Here is a 22,929-nt window from a genome sequence, read left to right as displayed (position 1 = left end):
GTGGCCACCGGCGGCAGCCAAGGGGCGCGCTCCGGATTGAGGCGGGGGCGGAAGAGTCAAAATTCTTAAAAAGCCCGGCCCATCACTTCCTGGGGGGCGATCTGCAACAACAACAACAACAAACCCCAAGAACAGCCGAGCCCTCCCTCCAGATCCATGCGATGGGGCACACGATTGCTTCTGGGGGAAGGGGGGAACCGGAGTCACTCCGGTTTAACGGAGAAGTCGCGAAATTGAGCGCGCTTCTTGGGAGGCCGGCCACACCACTCCTTGCCCCCTGCAAGCGGCCGGGGAGCAGACCGCTTCCAAACCAGAGTCACTCCGGTTTAACGCGTCCGGCCGCGACCCGAGCGCGCTGCCGCCGCCGCCGCCGCTCCGCCCTGCGCAGGGGCCGTCCTCGGAGAAGCGGGCGGCGCCGAAGGGGTTACGGGCGGCGGCTGGGCGTGTGTGAACGCGCCGGAATGAGGCCGGGCCAGGTCGGGAGGAAGCGGGCGGCGTCACGTGAGGCTCCCCGGCTGGGCCACTCGCGAAGGCAGGAAGCGGAGGAGGGCAACAAAGTTTCCAAGCCAGGAAGCAGGCGAAGCGGAGCGGGAGGCTGCCCCAAAACAGATCGGGCGCCGATCCGGAGCGAGGAAGCCGCTTCTCTTCCCCTCCCCGCCACCTGCCTCCCTTTGGGACGCCCACGAAGAGGAAGCCCGGCCGCGGGGGCCGAGGGAAGCTGCCGGCCCGGCAGGCGATGGAGGCACCAGGCGGCCAGCCCCACGCTCCAGCGCCGGCCCGTCCTCGCCGGGGGTCGCCGGCGCTGCTGATGCCCTCGGGGGCGGCCCGAGCTTTGGTCCTTGGGCTTCTCTGGGGTAAGGGAGGTTTTGGAGGGCAGGGAGGGAGTCCGCTTGATGTTGGGCTGCGCCCCCCTGGAGCTTGCGTGGAGGTTGAGTTGATGCGTCTTCTAATAATAGTGATAATTTTAATCTTATAGCCCGCCCTTCCCCGTAGGCTCGGGGCGGGTAACGTCAGAAGACGTTCCAAAAATTCTGACAACTCAATCCAGTGCTTGTAAATTAAGTTTGGGAATTAAGTTAAATCGAGGGTCCAAGCCGTTTGGATTAAAAACCTTGTCTTTTGGCGGATTTCTGTAAGGGAGGCCATCCTTTTGGTCAGTTTCCTGGCCTCCTGCTGCCCTCCTCCCCCAGTTGGGGACCCAGAGCAGCTTGCCCTGCGAGGTTGGTTAGCTGCCAGTATGTGACTGCCCCAAAGCCAGTGGGGATTCGAACCTGGGTCACCCTGAAGGTTGGTGCGGGAGATCAAACTGGAAAGATGCCAGGTTCGATCCTCTGCATCTCCAGAAACCAGGGGATCCAAAAGACCTCAAATCTGAGACTCCGGAGAGCAGCTGCCGGTCAGAGTTGGCGAGTTATCTTGGCCACATCTTCGCATCACTGGGTAGTGCGCTGTTGGGGGTACGTTGGTGAACAGTCGCTGTAGTGTGGCGATAGGGCGAAGGTTTATAAAAAAAATTATTATTGTGTAGAGCGAGAAGAGAGCTTGTTATGGCTCTCCCAAAATGCTAGAACTTGAGGGCACCTAATGCGGGGGATGGGCAGTAAATTGACGGTGGAGAAAAGGACATTCTTCTTGACCCGATGAGTCGTTAAAATTCGGAATCCGCTGCCAGAGGGTGTAGTGATGGCCACAGGTATAGGCAGCTTTTAACAAAGAGATTAGATAGATTCGTTGCGGAGAGGTGTGTTTTTATAGCCTGCTTTTCACTACCCGAAGGAGTCTCTCCAAGCGGTTCACAATCGCCTTCCCTTTCCTCTCCCCACGACAGACACCCTGTGAGGTGGGTGGGGCTGAGAGAGCTCTGAGAGAACTGGGGGTGGCCAAGGTCACAGATGGCTGCATGTGAAGGAGCAGAGAATCAAACCCGGGTTGCCAGATTAGAAGCCGCTGCTCGTAACCACTACCCCCAGCAGGGAAAGGCCTCGGCCTCTCTGCCCAGCTCTCGGCCACTGTTTGAAACAGGATGCTCGACCAGATGGACCCCTGGTCTGACCCAGCAGCGGTGTCCTTGAAAGGAGTCCTTGACTGGACACGGCTGGTCAGAGTTGGGACTTTCTGGCTGCGGAATAGAGCTTCCCATTGGGCACTTTTTGGGGGTGGGCTCGTGGTCCTGCAGGTGTGCTGTCCAGGAAGAGTTACGTCCTATTGTGTCCCCCCAAGCTTTGGCTTAGGAAGGTGATAAGACAATGTTTACAGACTTTTGTTTCTGAACACTTCCTTGTTCTCGGAAGGCTGGGCGTGTTTGCCAACTGCACTGCAGCTAAAACCTCACGCCTCTGACAGAACACAACTGTGCTCCAAGGAAGCTCATAAGGCAGGACTCTTTAACAAGATGCATGACTTCTGAACGCTGTCGGCTTCAGTCAGTGGACACATGAGCTGATCCTCCCCATGCTTCCCGTCTCTTAGGTGCCGTTCCGGCGGTGGAGAGCAGCCCCTCCTTCATGGGTGAGTGGGGAGCTTCAGGGACGGGGCCTTGCAGACGGAAAAGACGTCTTCGTGTGGCTAGATGTCCTGGAACGGCCCCAGAATTCTGATCTTCGATACAACAGTTTGGGATATGTTATTCGGGGCGGGGGCTGCTGAAAACTGGACTCACTGTTCTCCTGGCCTTCTCCTCCTTCCCGCAGGTATCTGTCCGGGCCACCCTGACATCCGGAGGGAGTTCCCCGGCCAGATCCGTAGCCCGTCCGTGCAGGGGATGCCGTACCGGAGCTGCAACTGGGTGATTCTCGGTGGCCTTGACGATATCATCTCCATCAGGTGAGGAGCACCGCATGCGCACGCTAACCCTCGTCCGCGTAAAGCCGAACGCCCAACCACAGCTGGGGTCTGCAGAGAGCGAAGATTCCCGGAGACGGGCTTGGTCTAACTGGAGTTTCCACGGATACAGCTGCCGTTTCGAGGCCCCCGGTGCCATCTGTGCATGAATCCACTGCCCCTCCGCAGGGCTTCCTCAGGAGAATCGTCAGAGGAGAAGAAAACCTGACGTCCATCAACGCTTTTCTTTGTCGCCCTGTTTCCTGCAGGTTCCAGCGGTTCCGCCTCATCTGTGGCTCGGAAGTTCTGGCCATCCACACGCCCTTCCAGCCGACCAAGAAGCTCTGCGGCTACAATATTCCGGAGCCCCTCCAGATGAAGGGGGGTAACGTGACGCTGAGCTACAGCTGGAAGTTCATGGTGGGAGAAGGGTTTCTGTTGAAATACGAGAGAGGTACGTGTCCATGGATCTGATGTCCCCAACGCTAAATTTCTCTAGAAAGTCATAAAAGACTCAGATTATTCCGTTTTCTTTTCCCTGTTTAACTATCGGTGCATCCGATCCCGTTCTCTCCTCCATCAGACCATCTAGCTGCGTATGTCTGTTTGTGTTCTCCCGTTGCCCACTCACCCCTTCAACCGCTCCCCCGGTCTTCCAAAGCATCCCTTCCTGGCCTCACTGTGACTTGGCCCCTAATTTTGCCTCTTGACCCTAAAAGCCCAAAATGCTTCCTCTTGCCGGGTCAGGAAGGTGCTGGAGCCAAATACTTTGTTGGGCCCAGTTCAGATGAGAGGTTTTTAAAATTTATTTTATTTTATTCCGCTCGTCCTAAAAGGCTGGAGGCAGATCACAGCAATTCGAGGTACCATCCGTATATGGATAAAAGCAGAACATTTAAAATTCTAAATTCAGTTTGTTCCCCACTTCCTGCCTTCACTCGTGCTTCTTCCTTTCCTCGCCCAGAATGGACCTTCTCCAAGCCCAGGATCACCACGTCTTGTGGCCAGGGGCGCAGGTGCTCGAGCACAGACAATGGCGCCGCCCCTGCGAGTCCAGCCAGCGGGTGGGGGTACCCGATCGCCAGAGGGACCAGTTGGCCCCCCTGGCTGGACCAGCCAAGTGGAGGAGCGGCAACGGAGAGCTCTGAGTTTCTGCAAAGACATTCCTCAGGTAGGCTGAGGGGAGGTGATGCCCGATTAACTGGAATGGTTGGTATAATCAAAAGCAGGGATTCGATTGATTGGTGGGTTTGATGGATTGATTCCTGCCACAGCCCATCACTTTAAGTATCCCAGGCAACAGGGGGCCACCTTTCTGCTGATTTCTTTGCTGCTCTCCCCTTTTCAAGGGACTCAGAGCCCAGCCTAGCTTTGCCGTTTATCTCTGTCCTCTGCTTCTTTGCTTCAGCCAGCGACTGATCCTGGCTTGTATTTTTTTTTAAAACGGTTAAATGTATGCTGTTTTTAGATCAGTCTCTTTGTCCAAGCTTTTTTTGTGTGTAATAATGTGCAGGTTACTCCCATCTGTACATTTGCTATTGAAGGACTTCAAATGATTTCTGAGGCAGGATTTCCCGTTTGCAAGCATAGCTTTTTCCTCAGCAGGGCTTATCCTTCCATCCAGATCCAGATCTTTAATAATTCTCATTTTAGTACTGCTTTCCATTCTGATTCCCACCATGTCTTGTTTTCCTGTCTTCTTCCTTTTACTCTCTCTTTCCCTACCTCTGTCAAAATTTGGGTGTGAACTCCTTGTAAGAGCCAATATAGTGATTAAGAATGGCAGGTACTAATCTGGAAAACCAGGTTTGGTTCCCTGCTCCTGTTCCACATGCAGCCAGCTGGGTGACCTCATGCTAGTCACAGAACACAGACTGTTCTTGCAAAGCAGTTCTCCTTGAGCTCTCTCAGCTCCACCTACCTCACAGGGTGTCTGTTGCAGGGAAAGGTGTCTGTAAGCCACTTTGAGACTCCTAGTGAAAAGTAGAGTACCAAAAAAAAAAAACCCAGCTCTTCCTCTTGGGAGATGTTCTTGGACGCGTATTTGCTTATGTTGGCCTGTAAGGTGCCTTGTATGTATATAACTGTAAAAACTGTCATAAGTCCAATTCTGCCGGTCCTGGCACGTCACGTACCAAGCTGCCTTTTCCTGAGTTAGATCATCGCTCCATCTGTCTCAAACTGGCAAAGATCCTCCCAAGATCTCACGCAGAGGAGAGTCGTCCTGTGAGCGGAGATGCCGGGGGAGGAATACCGATTACTCTGAGGCCGCAGTACAACCTCTGCCACCGGATCGTGGCCGCTTCCAAACGGCATCCTTTTCCCATCCATCCGATTCTCCTTGTTCATTTGTCTATCCCCAACTCATTTCCTTTTTTTCCCCTTTCCCTCTGGTCCGTGCCTTGAACCAAAAGATGGGGCTCTTTGTAGAATTCTTGTCCCTAAAATGCACAGGACAGGGACAGCAACTGAACATCAGGGAAAAGGGAGGAAAGGAAACAGCAGAAAGAGGAAACTGGCCTGTTCAAATGCCTTAAAGTCATCTTGAAGGGAAGGAGGGGAATCCAAGCCATTTCTGTCCGTTTCCGCCTTGTGAAATAAAATTCCTGTCTCTTTTGTGTGTCTTCCCATCCCTCTGGTGAAAGAAGGCAGCTGGGGAGAAGGGGAAATGGGTTAGTTATTGTTTTCATTGGTTTGGGGAGGTTTTATTGACTGTTTCTATGCTACCTTGTGAACTCCCCCGACCCCGTCCAGGGGAGGTGAGGTATAGAAATCTAAGAAATAAACAAAATATTTCCGCTCTCGTTTCCTTACTCCTGTTTCCGCAGAATGGAAACCCCAACCGTGCAACGCCTCCCTGGACAACTTCTACGGGGTGATTTCTTCGGCAGCGTTTGCCCTGGAGGCGCGCCCGGGGGCTGCCCAATGCCGGTGGTCCCTGGATGCCCACGACAGCCGCCCACTGAGCATCCGCTTTACCCACATCGACCTGGACGTCCGGGACTCCCTGCAGGTGTTCGAGGGGGCCCCCGGCAGCCCTCCCCAGCCCCGGCTCCTGCGCAACCTGGACTACACCAGCAACGGCAAAGTCGTTTCGGTCGACTCCCCCTCCAGTCGGGCGTGGGTTGTGTACCAGGCTGTCCCAGGGACGCTGCGCCTGGGGTTCAACGCCACCTACCACGTGCGCGGTTACTGCGTCCCGTGGGATTTCCCGTGCGGCGGGGAAGACGGCGAAGGCGCCACCTGCTACAGCGCGACAGAGCGCTGCGACGGCGTCTGGGACTGCGCCAACGGCGCTGACGAGGACGGGTGCAACGGCTGCCCGCCGGGACAGTTCCCTTGCGGAGGACGAGGCCCCAGCGGGGCCGCCTGCTACGGCCCCGCCGACCGCTGCAACTACCAGACTTTGTGCGCGGACGCCGCCGACGAACGCCGCTGCCGCACGTGCCAGCCGGGCAACTTCCGGTGCCGGGACGGGCGGTGCGTCTTCGAGAGCTGGGTGTGCGACGGGCAGGCGGACTGCGCAGACGGCTCCGACGAGGCGGACTGCTCCTACATCCTCCCGCGGAAGGTGGTGACGGCCGCCGTGATCGGCAGCCTGGTGTGCGGCCTCCTCCTGGTGATCGCGCTGGGCTGCACCTGCCGCCTGTACGCCCTCCGGAGCCACGAGTTCGGGTGAGGGGCGGGGCCCGGCCGCCAGGGGCTCTATGAGACGTGGGCCGAAATGAGAGGCGCTGGGGAGGGATGGAGGTCCAGGTGGGTAAGCAAGGGAACTGTCAGACGGTGCCGCAGATGAGGAAGGGCTGTCTGGGAAGGGGAGGGGTCATTCTTGTCTTGACTCTTCCCCCTCTGCAGGATCGTTGCCCCCATGTCACGGCTGGAGGCCCAGATGGTCCAGCGGCAGGCCCCTCCTTCCTACGGGCAGCTCATAGCTCGCGGCGTCATCCCCCCAGTCGACGGCTTCCCCACGGAGCATCCCAGCCAGGTGAGAGGGCCCCGCTGTGTGCCTTGTTTGTTTTTCGCCATAGGCCTTAAGGCGAGTGCTGAGGCCAGGGATTGCCCACCAGGGCTCCGTGAAGGCCTGAGAGAGCTCTCCAGGGGTTCTTTGACCTTTCCCCTATCTCCTGTCTTTATGGGCTCAGCCACACCTCTGGCCCAGTTCCGGGGCACTTTGATGGAGGGCATCTTAAATATTAGCCTTGAACCTCATTTTCTGGGCTGCTTGGTGGCCCGCTAGATTCTTCTAGGCCAGCTTTTTCAAGCTTTTGTCCGTGGGAGCCCTTGAAATCTCTTTCAGGCTTCAAGGAGCCCTGGAACTGGGCCGGAAGTTATGTCATCTGGCCATGCCTCCTTGCCATGCTCGAGGACTGAGGGGAGGAGAGAAAGGAGGTGGCTTGAGACAAGAGTCGGCATCCAGGCTCCGGCCCGGTCCCAGGCATGGTAACCACATGAGAACGGCATCCCCAGGTCAATGGAAGCAGGGGTGATTCTCCAGAGGTCCATGGACTACAATTCCCATGAGCCTCTGCCAGAACACTTGGAACATTGTCCTGACGGCATTATTATTATTTAAAATATTTGGGCACCACTGACCTGACCTATGCTCAAAGAGGTCTCAATAAAATGCTCATTTTACATAGCCAGTTTAAAAATTTCTCTCCACTGTACACCTGCCCCGGTTCAGGTGCTCTGAGCCATCAAAGGTACCGTGGGACACAGAGGTGAAACCGGTGAAGGAGTCCCACGGGAATGTGCTCGCGTGCCCTGCAGTAGAGGATTCCCCTTCCGCCAGCACTTCCGTTTGTTCAAGGACTCGTTGCGGGAGAAGCTATTTCGCGCAGGCAGAACTAGTTCACAGGAATCCAGCCGTAATCCTGTTTGAGTAAAGCCGGGAATATCTCAATTCTTGGCACCCTGACAGGACCGCGACTTTCCGCGTTCCTTGCTTGAGGCTGAACTTGGTTTCCCGTCTCCGCTGACTTCTTTCTGTCTCCTTCCAGAACTCGGTGCTGGGGAATTTGCGGTCTCTGCTCCATCTGTTGCGCCGTGACCCAGCCGCCACGGCCGCCAACGGGGGCCGCCACCCACACCGCAGTCGTTTCCTGCGCCGCTTCGTGAGGCGCATGCGTCGGTGGGGACTGCTCCCTCGGCCCCCTCCGTCTTCCTCCGCCCCGACCGCCGTAACGACCGCCACGACCTCTTCTTCCCCTTCTGCTCCCGAGACGCCGCCAGAGCCGGTTCCGGGGGAAGAAAACACGACTTCCGCCCAGCGTGAAGAACAGGCCCCGCCTCTTCCTCAGAAAGTCCCGCCTACTCCCGAGCCTCTGCCGGAGCCCCGGGCCCCGCGCCCTCCTCCCACCCCACGGCTCTCGGGAATGATGCAAACGCTCCGTGTCCGGCTGTTTCCCCCCGCACCTCCGTACTCTGCGGACGCCGGCGATACCCTCAGCGTGCCGCCGTCCCCCGAGGAGGAAGACGACGTGTTACTGGTGCCTCTCACCGAGCCCCACCTCCAGGACACAGACGCAACGTGGGACGACGAACCCCTTCTGACCTGACAGCCCCACCGTGATTGCCCCTCCCGGCCAAGCTGACCCTACCTCTACCCCCGGTCTAACACTGGACATTCCCCTGAAGAAGTTCACAGCCCGTTAATAGCGAACAAAGTAGGAAACAAATAACTGACTGGCCTTTAAAAAATAAATGTCCTTAAAGGTTCAAGAGGAGACGGTTGGGGCCACAGCGACAATCCCGCCTTCTGCCTGACGGGAGGATGCAAGATATTAATGCGATTGAATATTTACATGCCAGCTAAGTAACATTTTCCAAAGGGGATGTTGGTCATCTGGGATTATTGGGGGGGGGGGGGTTGCAACAAGCCACGGGAAAAGATGTTCTGGGTCCAGCCGTGCTTTCATCTTTTTTCAGGCCCACGAGCGACAAGCTGAATTTCAGCAGGCACTAAGAGGGCTTTTTTGGGAGAATGGCAGAAGTACAGGCACTTGACGTTTTTTTAAATGTTCTTACAAAGTGAGGAGGTGGGGAGGATGGAAAATAAATATGTTCTCGCAGGGAGACACGATCATATTCCTCCGCTTAAGAGGAAAAGCCTCAGAGAGATTTGTTTAGCAATCAATAGTCAACGGAACGATGCGTTTTCGGCAAGGAAATTATTTTTAATGACGTCGCAGAAAGACTTCTAGAAAGGTCACAAAGCTTAAAAAGATATTAAAAGTTGGAGACTCCCTTGGAAGTCTTTTTTTCCCCTTTTTTGCAGTGGTCAGAAAATAGTTTTAAGGCAAAGACAGAAGCTATTTTGATCTATTGACGTTTTGTAAGTAAATTATTTTTTAAACTCCAGCCAGAGGAGCGAAATTTTTGCACAAGACCTTGTCGTACCCAATCAGCTGTAAATAAGGAAAATTTTATATGAAGCAGTCCAAGCAATCTAGCCGTGATTGTTGCCGATTTTTCAGTTACGATGACAGAAAGGATGCACAGTGGATTTGATTGAGCTGGAAATATTTATAGGTTTTTAAAGGTGGGGGCTTATCTCTGCATTTAGAATCCTTTAGAAAGGAATTATTATTTCTAAATGAGGTGAGATTACGGCTTCATGGGAGGCTGTAAGTGTGGGGAAAAGATGTGTTTCTAAATGTTATTTTTGAATCTCCGCTGTGTTTGATTAAAAACTGACAAAAGATGACGGATATACGTAACGCTTATTTCTTAGCTCGGTGTGGCAAACGGTAAACATAAAATCTCTGTTGACTCTCCGCCCAAACAGGTATTCGTCTTTTTAAAAGAACCCACAATTAAGCCATATCAAAGGCATTTCGGAAAGAAAATAGTAGGTTTCGGCTGCGATTCTCCTGTCATGCTTGTAAAAGATCACTGTGGGCCTAGCCAAGGAGAACCGTATCGGTGGCTAATTTAATGTGTAAATTTTATGCCCGCTTGCAACATGAGCTGGAACCTGAGGCATAAATCTCTGTTTGCAAAGTCGGCTTTGAAATAGGAAAACAAATTGGGCAGGTGAGACAGACGTGTCAGATTTGCTAGGCCACGCATCCCACTCAAAATTATTGTTGCAGTGCAAACTGCTGATGTCATCTGACAGAAATGGATCGGCCTCAAGGAGATTCCCCAAATATCTTTAGAGCTGGGGTCTCAGGCCTCCATTCAGGGACTGCCCTTCTAGAGCCACTGTGCAAAACTTTCCCCTAACAAAATTAAGCTGCAGAGGCCCTGATCCCCCCAACAAGACCAGCTATAGCATTAAACAAATCCTTGGTCGTTTGCCGGCCCAGACTTTATATAAAATTTCTTGCAGAGATTTTTCTTTTCCAGAAATTGGCGAAGACACCAGTTCCTTCTGTCCCCCCACGGTTGCATTTGGATAACGGTGACTGCGTTGAGCTAGAGAAGCAAATATTTGCACTGTCGGATGTCTTTGAGCCATGACTACTAACCAGTGCCGTTCTGTCCGTTATTTCACCTTTTGTTGCCTTGAAAAGATTTGTTAATAAATGATCATTAAAAACTTGAAGGAGCAGTGTGCCGTTTTGTCCTCTCTTACTGCGAATCCCAAGGCTGACTCCTAGAAAGGGGGATGAACTTCGCTTCCAGCTCCGGCCAACTCAGGGCTCTGACGGAAGGGGAGTTTTGACGGAGGTTTTATGCATTTTAAAGGGGGGCGTTGTTGGGATTTTATGTACGGGAACTGTTTGTGACCCCCATGGGCTGGCTTGCCGGGGGTGGCGAGCAATAAATCCTAACAACAACAACAACAACAATAGATGGACTGTATCATTCAAAGCAAGAACATTCCCACTTATGTGCATTTGCCATAGCATGGCTAGAGGTGGGAGTGCCGGGTCGTACCGGTCCGTGGATCACTCGGTATCGGGCTGCGGCTCCTCCTCGCCCTCGGCATGGCGCTGTGCAGCTGCTGCTGGCAGCGCCTCCCAGCAGGCAGCGGGAAGTCAGGGGCACCGGCGGGAAAGCAAGTGGAGCAGGGGCTCAGGCGGTGGTGATGTCCCTTGGCAAAAGACTACCCCTCCCCCCTGGGCCTCAGTAAAATTGTCAAGCGTTGACTGGTCCCCAGTGATAAAAAGTTTGGGGACCACTGCTCTATGGTATTATACAGAGTGTCCCAGATCCCACCTGAAGGCTAGCATCCCTACTGCAGTGTTGCATTTCAGCGGAAGGGCAATGGCGCAACGCAAGAGCCTCCACCCAGTGCACAGAAAGTCCCAGGTTCAATCCTCTGCATCTCCGCTTTAAAGGACCAGGAAGTGGGTGATGCAGAAGATTTCTGCCTGACTCCCCCCCCCCCCCGGAAAGCCGCTGCCAGCTGAACAGACAATTCTGACCCTCCTGGACCCGTGTGTGATTATAGGTTTTTATGTCCCCTCCACAATTCCCCCACTTTGTGCAGATTCTCGCCTTACCACCGGACTGGGAAATGTCTTCTGAGGCCCCCAAAGAGCTGCAAGTTCAAATTCTCCCTGGACTGTGATTCTTCCGCTCAGCAGAGACGGAGGAGGAGAGAGCCGGGTGCGGGAAGCGGGCTTCGGAGCAGAATTGCACTGGTGCCGGCTTCACTGGCCCGCACGCCTCCGGATCTGCACAAAGAGACAAGGTGGAGTCATCAGGGGGAATTTCGGCATCCCAGTCGGAAGCCCAGGCTGCCCCAGAGCCGCTCTTCCCGGGACTCCCTGGAGGCCCCTCCAGCAGCCGTTCATTATGGCTCATTAGTGTCCTCCCACCCGTGACTAATCCTATAATTCTCCCCCTCGCCTTAATTAGAGGCAGCAGCTAATTCGGCTTCATTAAGAGGAAGAGGCAGAGAGAGAGAGAGAGAGAGAAGATTTCTCCTCCCTGCCTACCCCTTCCCAGGCAAGCCATCCTCCAAGGGGGGGGGGGACTCCCCATCAGCCTGCTTCCTGCTTTTCCAGCCCTGCTTTCCACCTCAGGGCCCATCTGGCTGGATACAGCCCCCACACACACACACACCCCAGCATCCACCTCCATCCTGGGTTACTCTGGCACCTGACTGTCCCTGGACCTGTGCAAGCTCACCTTCTGGCCAGGTTGGATGCTCCCGCCTTTGTCCCTGTTGAGCTGGAATTCCAGGCGATCGGCAGGGATCCCTAGAGTGTGGCTTGGCTCACTTCTTTGAGGCATCCGCATGCGCCTTCTTTTTATTGGAGAGGCACTGGAATGTGTGGGAGAGGGGCCTATGGACCCCTTCAGGGTCAGGGTGCCAGGTCCTGTTGAGGAAACACCTGGAGATTTGGGGGCGGGGGTGGGGAGAGGCGAAGCCTGAAGTGGCCAGGACAAGCCTTCAATGCTGGCAGGGGCTCATGGTAATTGTAGTCCATGAACAACTGGAGAGCCACAGTTTGGCCACCCCTGCCTTCGAGCCTGAACTGACGCCCGTCACCTTGTAAGCAGTTGCAATCCCGGGAGATCTCCAGGCGCACCCTGGAGGTTGGCAACCTTATATCAGGGGGGCCATCTCTTCCGCGCCCCGTTCGGGCTGAGTCCCGCTATGGCTTCTCCCTAACCCCGCCCCTCTCCCTCTGCCTCCAATCACGGGCAGCTTCTCCCCCCCCCCCTCCTGGGGCGACTTGTCTATCATCTGCCCCGCATCCTCCGGCGTCGGGCGTGGGCACCGCTCGGGGATCCCCTCCCGCTTGGAGGCGGCGGCGGCCGGGCGAGCAGGTGGCGCCGGGGGCGGAGAGGTGAGCAGGAGGGCGCCCGGTTGGCCACCATGTGCGCCCGGATCAGGGCGGGGCATGGGGGGAGGCAGGGAGGCCGCCTTAAGGCAGAGCGCGCCGCGGGGACGGAGAGGGTGCCGGGCAGGGTGCCAGCCGCAGGTGAGCCCGGGGGAGGGGCCGGGACAGGTGAGGAGGCCGGGAGGGCAGAGCCAGGGGTGGAGCCCCGCGGGTGGGGGGCTGCGCATCCCGCAAGCGGTGGTCTTGTCCCGGAGGCGCCTCCGACGGAGATGCCCACAGCATGAGCCCAGGCCCCGCTTTCCAAAACGGTGTGCCGGAGCCCGGCGTGCGAGAGAGAGCCCACTGGCGTGCAATGCGCCCCTTCCGCGTGGCAAACCCATAGGGCAGGCAATGCCCCCCTCCCCAAGCCCGTGGCACAGTCCCGTGGCACCGCGGAGACCCTTGGCCCGACTTCACGCTTCTGCGGCGCACGAGGACTGTTGTGCAGAGATCTGGCGAGGACCGAGAGTCGTGATCCCCCCCCCGCTCTGATTCCCCCCCCCCCATCCTGTGGGGTGATGTTCCCAGCCTCAGTGCGCTGGAAGGCACTCCAGAGGAAGCGCCTGGCGGAGAAAGGAGGAAGAACCCGACCTCCCCGCAGGCAGGACTATTACGGCCAGGTACCAACCGGGGGGGGGGGGACCTATGGCGGACCCCCTCGCACCCCCAAGGTCCAGTCGGGCTGCAGTTCAGACGAGGGACGTGAGCCGAGATTTCTTTTCCGCCTAGACGTTTGCCATCGTTTATAGCGCACCGTGTGGGAGATGGGGAGGGTTGGCGATGAATTCCTTCCCCTCCCCGAGCCTATTGTGTGCAGGAGAGACAGAGTGAAAGCAGCAGGGAGAGGAGACAAAAGGATTTGCTCGCCTCTAATCTAACGGCAGGCTTCGGGTGGCTAATCGGTGCAACAAATGCGCCGGTGCATTTCTGCACACTTGCGCCCTCAGCGAATACTGCTGCTTCTCCCCAGGCCCCGATCCCCGGGCTGCCGCGGGGGAAGGCTCTGTGGGGGAGCGCAATTGCAATTTCAAGCACGCACATTGCCTGGCGAGGGGAAACGGGGTGGGGGGTGGGGGGTGGGGGGAGGGTGTATCGGGGCATGTTCCTGGACGGGTGCCGAACCCTGGCTAGATATTTTGCATCTCGTATGGTGTGCCAGCGAACGAAAGAGGCTTTACCATGAAGCACGATTTGCCAAGGTGGTTTGTGGGGTTTTCAGCGACGGAGAGTGCAGCCACAAGACACGTGCGTGCGCACTTATGCGTGCATGTGTAAAATAAAAACAAGTGGGGAAAATTGCCCTCCTTTCGGGACCCTTTCCCACCTGCATTTGTGCTGTGGAGTACCAGTATGGTGAATGAGGAATAAATATTTTGCAGCTAGAGCCGCCAATTCCCTGGTGGGAAATTTCTTGAAGATTGTGAGGGGGGGGCACCTGGGGAGGGGAGGGTCTCAGCTGGGTATGGCCCCATAGAGGCCCCCCTCCAAAGAAGCCATTTCCTCCAGAGGGACATCTCCAGGAAACCTGCAAGCCCCCCCCCCCCCCCGGTTTGGAGATTGGCTACTTCATTCCTTCTGGAATTTCCTGCCAGTAGGAGCTCAATGGGGGGGACCCACCAATTCTTCTCGTTGGGCCCCCCCTGCTCTTTGCTCTTGCCTCCTTCCCTTGTTCCCGCAGGACTCAACTCGCCATGACGCTGCCCGCCGTGTTAGGGGGCCCCGGGCTCCGGCGGGGAAGCCTGCCCTTGCCCTTCAAGCACCAGCTGATGAGAGCGTCCGCGGTGGAAGAACTCGACTCGCCCCCCAGCTCCCCGGAGGTGAGCAGCACCGGGGGAGCCAGCCCGGCCGGAGGCCGCGGCCCTTACAAGGTCATGCTGCTCGGGGAGGCCGGCGTGGGGAAGACCACGCTGGCGGCCATCTTCGGGGGCATGAAAGGGACCGCCCACCATGAGGAGGAGCATGCAGGTGAGCCCGGAGCGGGTGGAACGAGGCGGGAGGGGCAGGGTAGGTGGTAGGTAGGAGCATCCGCTCTGGGTGCTAAAATACCAGGAGGTTTGGGGTGGAGCCAAGGGAGGGTGGGGCTAAGGGAGAGGAGGGGCTTCAGCAGGGTAAAATGGCGCAGGCTCCACGTTCCAAAGCGGCCTTCTTCTCCGAGGGATCCGATTTCTGTCGTCTGGAGATCTGGTTGGCTGCGCTGGTGGTACGGGGTACCTGAAGGGGACATCCTTTTCTCCGGTGCTGTTCTTCTGCAGATGTTCTAGGCCAAGAAATGGTTCCGTCTAAAATGTTAGCGTGACTCCATCTCCTCCGTAAAGAGGAAAACTAGTTCCTGCTCTAATTTGGCTGGGCGGAAAAGGGGATTCGTCTCTCTCAAAGATCAGGCCGCCCTGCACTTCTCCTCCGAAACGATTTTCGTTGATTGACTTTTCTCTACCCCGGGCTTCTCTTCCGAAGGTTCCCCAGGGCGGCTGACGCTGAATAATTAAACTGTTCAAAACCGCTACAAGCACATTTAATCCCCATGCTTTCCCTCTGATGGTCCCAAAGGCCGAATTGTCCCTATTTTTGCCTGGTGGGGAACGCCTTGTTAAAATCTTAGCGCGAACGTTCAGCGTTGCCATTCCTCAGAGCTGACAAGCCCCTAGAAGCGCAATTCCTGCAGAAGGACCGGACACGCAAATGCGCAGCACATGCAAATCAAGGCATGTTCTCCGCGAACCCAGCAGAGCGCAAGGCACCCACTTAGTCCCCAGCTGCTGCCGAGATCTATTTTGCTGGTAACAGTTTTGTTTTTCTCGCTCCAAAGAATCCTCCCCTTGCTCGGCTTTGAAACCAGGGCTATTTCAGGATATCAAATGCAGCCGAGAACAGGAGGTGGGGAGCCAATCCAGGCTGGGGGGGACTTGTGAAGTGACTTGGGGCATGGAAACAGGGTACACACGCATCTGTCCTGGAAGTAGCACAAAAAAAGGAAGACAATTAAAGGGTCCCAAAGGAAAGATTTCCCGTGAAGGCATCGGAGGGCGAAGTCGTACAATAGGAGTCCCAATAAAATCAGAGTCCAGGGACACCTTTAAGACCAACAAAGATTTATTCAAGGCGTGAGCTTTCAAGTGCAAGCACTCTTCCTCAGACTAATGAACTACTAATGAGGAAGAGTGCTTGCACTTGAAAGCTCACGCCTTGAATAAATCTTTGTTGGTCTTAAAGGTGTTCCTGGACTCTGATTTTATTGGGACTCCTATTGTACGACTTCGCCCTCCATTGCCTTGACCGGAAATCTTTCCTTTGGGACCCTTTAATTATCTTCCTCCTTCTGACAGTCTGTTTTTCTTTTGTTCCCCACCTCCACCAGAGGATTCCTACGAGCGGAAATTCTACGTCGATGAGGAAGAGGTCACTCTGATACTGTACGACATTTGGGACCAGGTAGGCACAATTCGCATCCTGACCCACGTCTCGGCCGGATCGGAAAGGGCACAACCCAGGAAGGCTGGCGAGCCTCCTCGGCTGACCTCTGGCCTTGAAAACCCATGAGTGCGGTTGAGAGCCAGTGTGGTGGCGTGGTTAAGAGCGGCAGCCTCTAATCCGGAGAGCCGTGTTCGATTCCCCCCTCCTCCTTCTCACCATGCAGCCAGCTGGGTGACCTTGGGCCAGTGACAGTTCTCTCAGAGGTCCCTCAGCCCCACCCAGCTCACAGGGTGTCTCTTGTGGGGAAGGAAAGGTGATCAATGAGACTCCAGGTAGTAAAATGCAGGATACAAAACACAAGCTCCTCTTGGCTCGGTTGTGACTTGATCCGAAAAAGCCAGACTAAAACCCTTGCAATTTTCCTCTTTATTTTCATGGCCGGTTTGGTGTTCTTTCTGTCTGAAAGGAGGTTTACGTGGACTGCCTATAGATTAAAAATTTTTTTAAATATATGCAAAGCAAAATAACCATATGGAGGCGTCTGCTGTTATTTACTTTGGAGATGGAGAACCCGTAGATGGATAGAGACTGTGGCCCAACATTTCAAAGCATTCCTGACGTGTGTTTGTGTTTGTGTGGACGGGGGGGGGGGGGGAGGCATGCAAATGTATGCAAATCCACATGACAGGACACCATGAGGATTCACGGAGGTGGTCGCCACAGCCGTGCACAAATGCGCGGAGAGATGTGGAAAGGTGCTAGTGTGGCTAGCAGGAGAGGCAGAGAGAGATCTGTGGCGTGCTGTCAGCTGCTCAGGAACTTGAAAGGGGACAAACAAATTTGGAAACACACACCCCCAAATCGGGTTTCTGCAGCTCAGTCTCTGATCAGGAGAAATAATCAATTCCTATCTTCTTACCCCCTATTTTTATTTGCATCTTGCTTTTCTCCTTGCCCAGAGGGGCTTTTCGGATCGTTCCCCTCTCCTCCCCTTCACCCTCACAACAATAAGCTCTGGAGGGTCGGTTGAAGAGGAGAGATGGTGACCACAGCCTGACGCTCTGACCTGTAATCCGCATCGGTGTGGTTTCATGGACAAGAGCAGCAGACTCTAATCTGGAGAGCTGGGTTCGATTCCCCACTCCACCTCCCCGTGTAACCTACCGTGTAACCTACTTGGGCCAGTGACAGTTCTCTCAGAGCTCTCTCAGCCTCACCTCCCTCACAGGGTGTCTGTTGTGGGGAGAGGAAGGGAAGGTGCTTTGAGACTCCTTCGGGTAGAGAAAAGCGGCATATAAGAACCAACTCTTCTTCTTCGGTAATCTCAGGGCTCTCTCAGCCGCACCTCCCTCACAGGGTGTCTGTTGTGGGGAGAGGAAGGGAAGGAGGTTGGAAGCCGCTTCGAGACCCCTTCAGGCAGAGAAAAGCAGGGTATAAAAAGCAGCTGTTCTTTCTTCTACAAAAGTGCAGGCAACCCATCGGCAAGAAGTGTGGGGGGGGGAGAATCAGAAAAAATGTACTCTACGTACAAAAAGTAGGAGACTTAATGATTAATGAGACTTAATTACATGATTAATTGACAAAAAAAAGCCATCCTTCACTGCCTGACACCGAGAGCTGCTCCTATAAATAAGCAGGAAACGTGTTCGGGGGTGGCAAAACTGCAAAACTGCAAAACAACAAACACGCCGACACCCCCTCCCTCTCTGACATCTTTCTGCAGGGAGATGCGGGGGGCTGGATGCAGGAATCCTGCATGCAGACCGGAGACGCTTTCCTGGTAGTTTTCTCCGTGACCGACCGCCGCAGCTTCACCCGGGTGCCCCCCACGCTCCTGCGCCTTCGGGCCGAGAGCCCCCGGACCGACCCCCCCATCATCCTGGTGGGGAACAAGAGCGACCTGGCGCGGTCCAGGGAGGTTTCGAGGGAGGGTAAGTTCCTCCTCTCGACAGTCGGTGGCAATCCTCGAACCCATGCCCCTGACTGAGGAGGGTGGGATTTGGGTCTTGGGGGCGGGGACGGACAGCAGGAAAATAGGGCCAGGGTCCCCTTGCTTGCTAAAGCCCTCTCCTTTTGTCCCCGGGTCTAGAGGGCCGGAGTTTGGCCGTGATGATGAACTGCAAGCACATCGAGACGTCGGCCGCCTTGCACCACAACACCCAAGAGCTCTTCGAGGGCGTCGTGCGCCAGATCCGACTGCGCCGGCACCGCCGTGAGGGAGACGGCTTCGGCGAGGGGGCCGGGGGCCGCCGCGAAAGCATCACGAAGAAAGCAAAGCGCTTCCTCTCCAGCCTCGTTCCCCGAAACGGACGCTTCTTTAAGCAGAGGTCGAAATCCTGCAATGACCTTTCGGTGCTATGAGCGCCATTTCCCCCTCCCTGGATTCTCTCCGTGGCCCCTCTGGGCACCGAGTTGCCCCAAGGAAAAGACTGTGGTCAAGACTCCCATGATCCTCCTTGGTTTCTCTCGCCCGCTTGACACGCCCCGTCCTCCGTCTGACTCTGAAGACGGGGACCTTTCAAAACGAGAAACCTTTAAGATGGACCGTGAAGGTTTGATACTATTCGGACTGCTTGTTCTCTGCTCTCTGGTGCCTCACGCCGTTCCGAGTTAATTCCGGCATTGTTTCTAGAAATGTATTGAGCTGCCATAATTTTGAGCGTCACTTTTTAAGGATCCTGCTTTTAAGGAGGTGCCAGACGGGCACGGGAGAACACGCCTGCGGCAGGCCTCAGGACTTGGGCGATGTTCATTTGTGCCTCTCAAAACTTTTGAAGGCAGCAGAGGGAAGAGTGAGGCTTCCGTGTTCGTATTTTGGGGTAGGCCGGGCCCGTTCGACCTCGGCTGCAGCTGGAGAGGTGTTGCAAGAAAGGCACTTTGCTGTTTACGCACACTCCACCCTAAAGAGATTTTTAGACCTGCAGGTTGCTGCTCGAAGATCCTGCCTCGATGACACTGCCTCGCCTTTTCAGAGGCTCCGACCACCGTGGAACGTCGCTTCACAGGGCCTGCTTTGTGGGAGTCTAAATAGACTGCCCAAAAGACACCAGCTGGGGAAGTGGGGAGGGAGAGAAAGGCACAGGGGGGAGAGGGAGAGAAAGGCTCCTATTTCGATGTCAGGAACACAGTTAAGGCTTTCGAAATGTGTGCGCCTCCCCATTCAACGGGCGCTCAAAGGCATCCCCCAGCGTGACCGACCGCAACCTTGAAGAACGTTTTCATTCCGCTTGCTTCTGTCCGCATCACAAGAGCGCTCAGCTTTTAACCGACTCTCTTTAAAGGACTTCGGTAGAGGAATTTGCCATTTTTCCTGTGCACAGAAGATGCACACTGCTCTTCGAAGGGACGTGTCTTAACGACACACGCCAGCGAACACTCTGTGTCTTACTTTTTAGGCTGTTGGTGATTATTTAGGGCACCTTGTCGTTGAAAAGCTTCTGAAGCCATGCAGCAAACAACCTTTTTTTTAAAAAAAAATATATGTATAATCCAACTGGGAACCTTTCTGTGGCCAGTCGTTGATAATTTCCTCTTCAGGAGGCCTGTTAATGGTGCAGCCCTCGAGGAAATTCAGGCGAGAGGGTTCTTGAGGAAGAAATTCCCGGGGACCTCCGTTTTCTGTGGCAAACGCTTTGGCGACCAAGGACCTGTGACCTTCAGTGATTACACCGCTTTGCCCCGACTCTGCCAAGAGGCAGGATGGCTTTCAGGTCTCAAGACGGCCTGGATTTTCGGAATGTAGCCTTCAGTCACCCCCAGGTCTTGCAGCTGGGTGCCTTGAGGGTTGTATGTTTGTTTTCAATTAAAGCCATTTTGTACCATGTCAGCCTTGTCCGGCATCTGCCTTGCTGAGAGCTGTCCAGGAAGAGGACGGCATCCCTGCATCTGGCCAAAGAGCACCATTGGTGCCAAAGAGATAGACAGGGGCGGCAGAGGTGAGAATACAACGGCTGGAGAAAGGTAGATGGATTCTGCTGCATAAAAGGTCCTCCCGTTCTTAGGGAAACTAGATTTGGGAAATTTGTGGGAGGCTTGAGGATGTAGATCAGGAAAGGCTAGGTGCAGGGATGGCTATACATTTATTAAATTTACTTCATTTATATAACCTCACTTCTCTCCCCAAGAGAGACAACAAAGGGGTTTACATGTTCTCCCATTCCTCTTCGCAACAACCCTGCAAGGTAGGTGAGGCCGAGGCAAGTGTGGTGGGCTCGAGGCCACCCAGAGTTAAGATTCGAACCAGGATCTGGAACTTGTCACTGGACAATGGAGTGATGGCCACAGGAATAGACAGCTTTCAAAGGGGTTTAGACAGAGTCACAATGGATAGATCCATCGGTGGCTACAAGCCACTGTGACGCAGGAGAACCTCCAGAGCCAGAGGCACTAAACCCCAGAATCCCAGAGCCAGGAGGCAATATCTGAGAACGTTCCCTACCATTATCCCATTTTGATGGAGCCAGAGGAACAGGTGGTCTAGCACAAGAGCTAGGATATGGGACTAGATGAGTGGATGTTCTTTTATACCCCACTTTGCACTGCTCAAGGGGGACTCCATGGTTCGTAGCCTGTCCGTGAGAGCCGAGTCTTGGTTTTTTGGTGTGCCCCGGGCAGGGAGGAAAGAGAGGGAATCTTCTACCAAAGAGCTCGCAAAAATGAAAGAAGGCAACGGGCCCCAAGAGCAAGCGCGGGAAGGGAGAAGAGCTGCTTAAGATGCAAGCCGTGTCTCCCCCCCCCCCCTTGTCACTCGAGGAGACAGGCTGATGGCTCAAGCTGTCAAGGCATGCCGGGGGGGCCTCCCACGCCTGCTCTCAGAGAGATGCACCTGCAAGGAAGATTGTTCTTGCCCCCCCCCCCATCCCCGCACATGCCGCTCTCTGTGTCGGTTCCTTCCCCATTCGCTCCATCACCTTCAAAAGCCAGCCAAGCCTCAGAACCCCCCCCCCTCCTGCTGCAAGAGGTGGGGGAATACCCCAGCCATCCCTGTTCGCTGGAGCTTTTCCAGGGTCTTTTGCTAACCAGAGCAACGCAAGAGACCCCCACCCATTCATCTTGAAAATAGGAACATTAGCGGCTACCCCACTAGACACACACAAATCTTCAATGCTATGGGGGACATGAATGCTTTTCACATACTGGTTGTTGGCTGCCTGTGCTGGAGGGACAAATCCAACTTGAGTTTTTCAGTGTAGTAATTCAAAGTTCTCCCCCATCACCAGTTTCCTAATCCATAGTTTATTGGTCCTAATTTGGACCTCCATCCACCTGTTTTGGGTTATCAAGTTAAGAAATCATTTACTTTTTGCACTCTTAATGCGCTTTACTGCATCCTCTCCCTGTCACGGTCAAGTCTGGAGAACCGCATTTAATTCCCCGCTCTTCCGCTGTATGCGGCCAGCATGGTGACCGTAGGCTCGTCACAGTCCTGTTAGAGCTGTTTTCAGCAGTTCTCTCGGAGCTCTCGACCTCCCCTACCTCACAGGCTTTCTTTAGGCCTCTTCCCATATTACATTCTCTGTTGAACCTTTAACTATCCCCCGCAGAATGTTCTCGAAGGTAGCTGGAGGCACGGTGTGGAGCACGGCCCAGGTCTGCGGGGTTTTGCTTCCGTCCTGTGCTAATGGGTAGGACGCATTGTGCACGAGAAGAAAGATCGTTAGGGAAGAATAAACAGCCTTCTTTCCACAGATCAACCAAGTGAAGGTTTCTGCAGAACCCAGGCTTTCCACAGCCGTGTTTAAACTACATGCTGAAGAAGATAAAGGTGTAAAAGTGACTTGAATACCCTCTTCTTTCTTGTGTTTGAATATTGGGGGGGGGGAGAATAGGGATGCCCAGCAGAATGGATGAATGCCCAGTCAATCTATCTGTGTGTCCGGGGGTCCCGGGGTGAGTGGGTGTTGATTTAGCGGTGGCCCCCACCTCTCGCTTTACACGTAGTGCGGCTAATGCATGAAGCAGAATGTGTTTCATCTGCCTCTGATTTCTTAAGAGCGCAGTTGGCCCCTTCTCTCCTTTCCCAGAGTACGGTTTTGCTAGCTTGAGGAAACAATGAGGCACGAAATGTCTTTCCTCCATCTCTCCCCCCTCCCCCAATAGCTGAAGCATCCAGAAATTGGATGAGCTTGAAAAGGGGGATGGGCTAAGGCACTGGGGGGGGGGGAGAAAGAGAAAGATGTGCATTTCTGCTCCATGGAAACACCCTTGTGGTCCACAGCTGGGGAGTTGCCATGGAGACAAAAGGTTTTCCCTATTACCATAGCGATCAAGTACCGGTTATTGAGGATAGCGGGATGCAAGGCGACCATCTTTGTAGAAGCTGAGAAAGGGGTGGGCTGCAGGGGGGGGCAGCGTTGCGGGGTCAGGGGGAAGGCAGCCAAGACGGTGGGGAAAGGAATTTGGCAGGCCAGGGAGGACGGTAAGGAAGAGAACTGGGCATATTTATAGTCAGGAGATGCCGCCCATAAGGTCCTCGGGGAGACCCTGCAGGCGTGGAGGTGGGCGCCTCTAGGCAAAGTGGGCTCCTGCACAGAACAGAAAGCCATCTGCGCTCGGTCCGGATCGGCACCTGGCACCCAGGGTGGGCAGGAGAGAACGGCCTTGCAGCAGAAAGCGCGGAGGTGGCAAACAGAACAGCAGGGGGAGGCAAGCAGGGAGATTGCGCCAGTCTGCGAGAGGAAAATTTGTCATTATTACAGTCACTCCCTGACTCTGGATTTCGGTAAACGGGACCTGAACAGCCTCCCCGAAAGAGGTGCCTGCAACAGCAGAGGCAAATTTTAAGAGCATCAGAATGTGCGCGCACGCACTCCCCTGGACAGGCTGCGGGTGGGGTTGAAAACATTGGCAGGCCTCGCAGCACCCAGTCCCCTCCCTGGGTACTCCCCCCTCCCTAAACACGATGGGGGAGAGGAAG

General features: G+C 55.0%; 2 protein-coding genes across 4 annotated transcripts; both read left to right on the top strand.

Annotated features, from left to right (window-relative positions):
• Positions 1-395: 395 nt before the first annotated feature.
• On the top strand, positions 396-9,523 carry LRP10 (LDL receptor related protein 10). Its single transcript, XM_077314067.1, has 8 exons — positions 396-854; positions 2,470-2,508; positions 2,691-2,823; positions 3,090-3,274; positions 3,785-3,991; positions 5,649-6,495; positions 6,676-6,805; positions 7,821-9,523. Exons 1-8 carry the CDS (start codon positions 737-739, stop codon positions 8,376-8,378), a joined length of 2,217 nt encoding a protein of 738 aa, XP_077170182.1. The 5' UTR covers positions 396-736; the 3' UTR covers positions 8,379-9,523.
• A 2,934-nt stretch (positions 9,524-12,457) lies between these two features.
• Positions 12,458-19,839, top strand: REM2 (RRAD and GEM like GTPase 2). 3 transcript variants are annotated; one of them, XM_077314803.1, is made up of 5 exons: positions 12,458-12,569; positions 14,281-14,567; positions 15,958-16,031; positions 17,737-17,944; positions 18,103-19,839. In XM_077314803.1, exons 2-5 carry the CDS (start codon positions 14,294-14,296, stop codon positions 18,372-18,374), a joined length of 828 nt encoding a protein of 275 aa, XP_077170918.1. In that variant the 5' UTR covers positions 12,458-12,569; positions 14,281-14,293; the 3' UTR covers positions 18,375-19,839. The 3 variants fall into 3 exon arrangements, with proteins under 3 accessions (XP_077170918.1, XP_077170920.1, XP_077170919.1); XM_077314805.1 differs by lacking the exon at positions 12,458-12,569 and adding an exon at positions 12,587-12,704; XM_077314804.1 differs by lacking the exon at positions 12,458-12,569 and adding an exon at positions 13,107-13,222.
• Positions 19,840-22,929: the final 3,090 nt, after the last annotated feature.

The sequence above is a fragment of the Paroedura picta genome, chromosome 16 (assembly GCF_049243985.1).
Source record: "Paroedura picta isolate Pp20150507F chromosome 16, Ppicta_v3.0, whole genome shotgun sequence".
Taxonomy (NCBI): domain Eukaryota; kingdom Metazoa; phylum Chordata; class Lepidosauria; order Squamata; family Gekkonidae; genus Paroedura; species Paroedura picta.
This window is presented reverse-complemented; position numbering and strand designations above follow the sequence as displayed.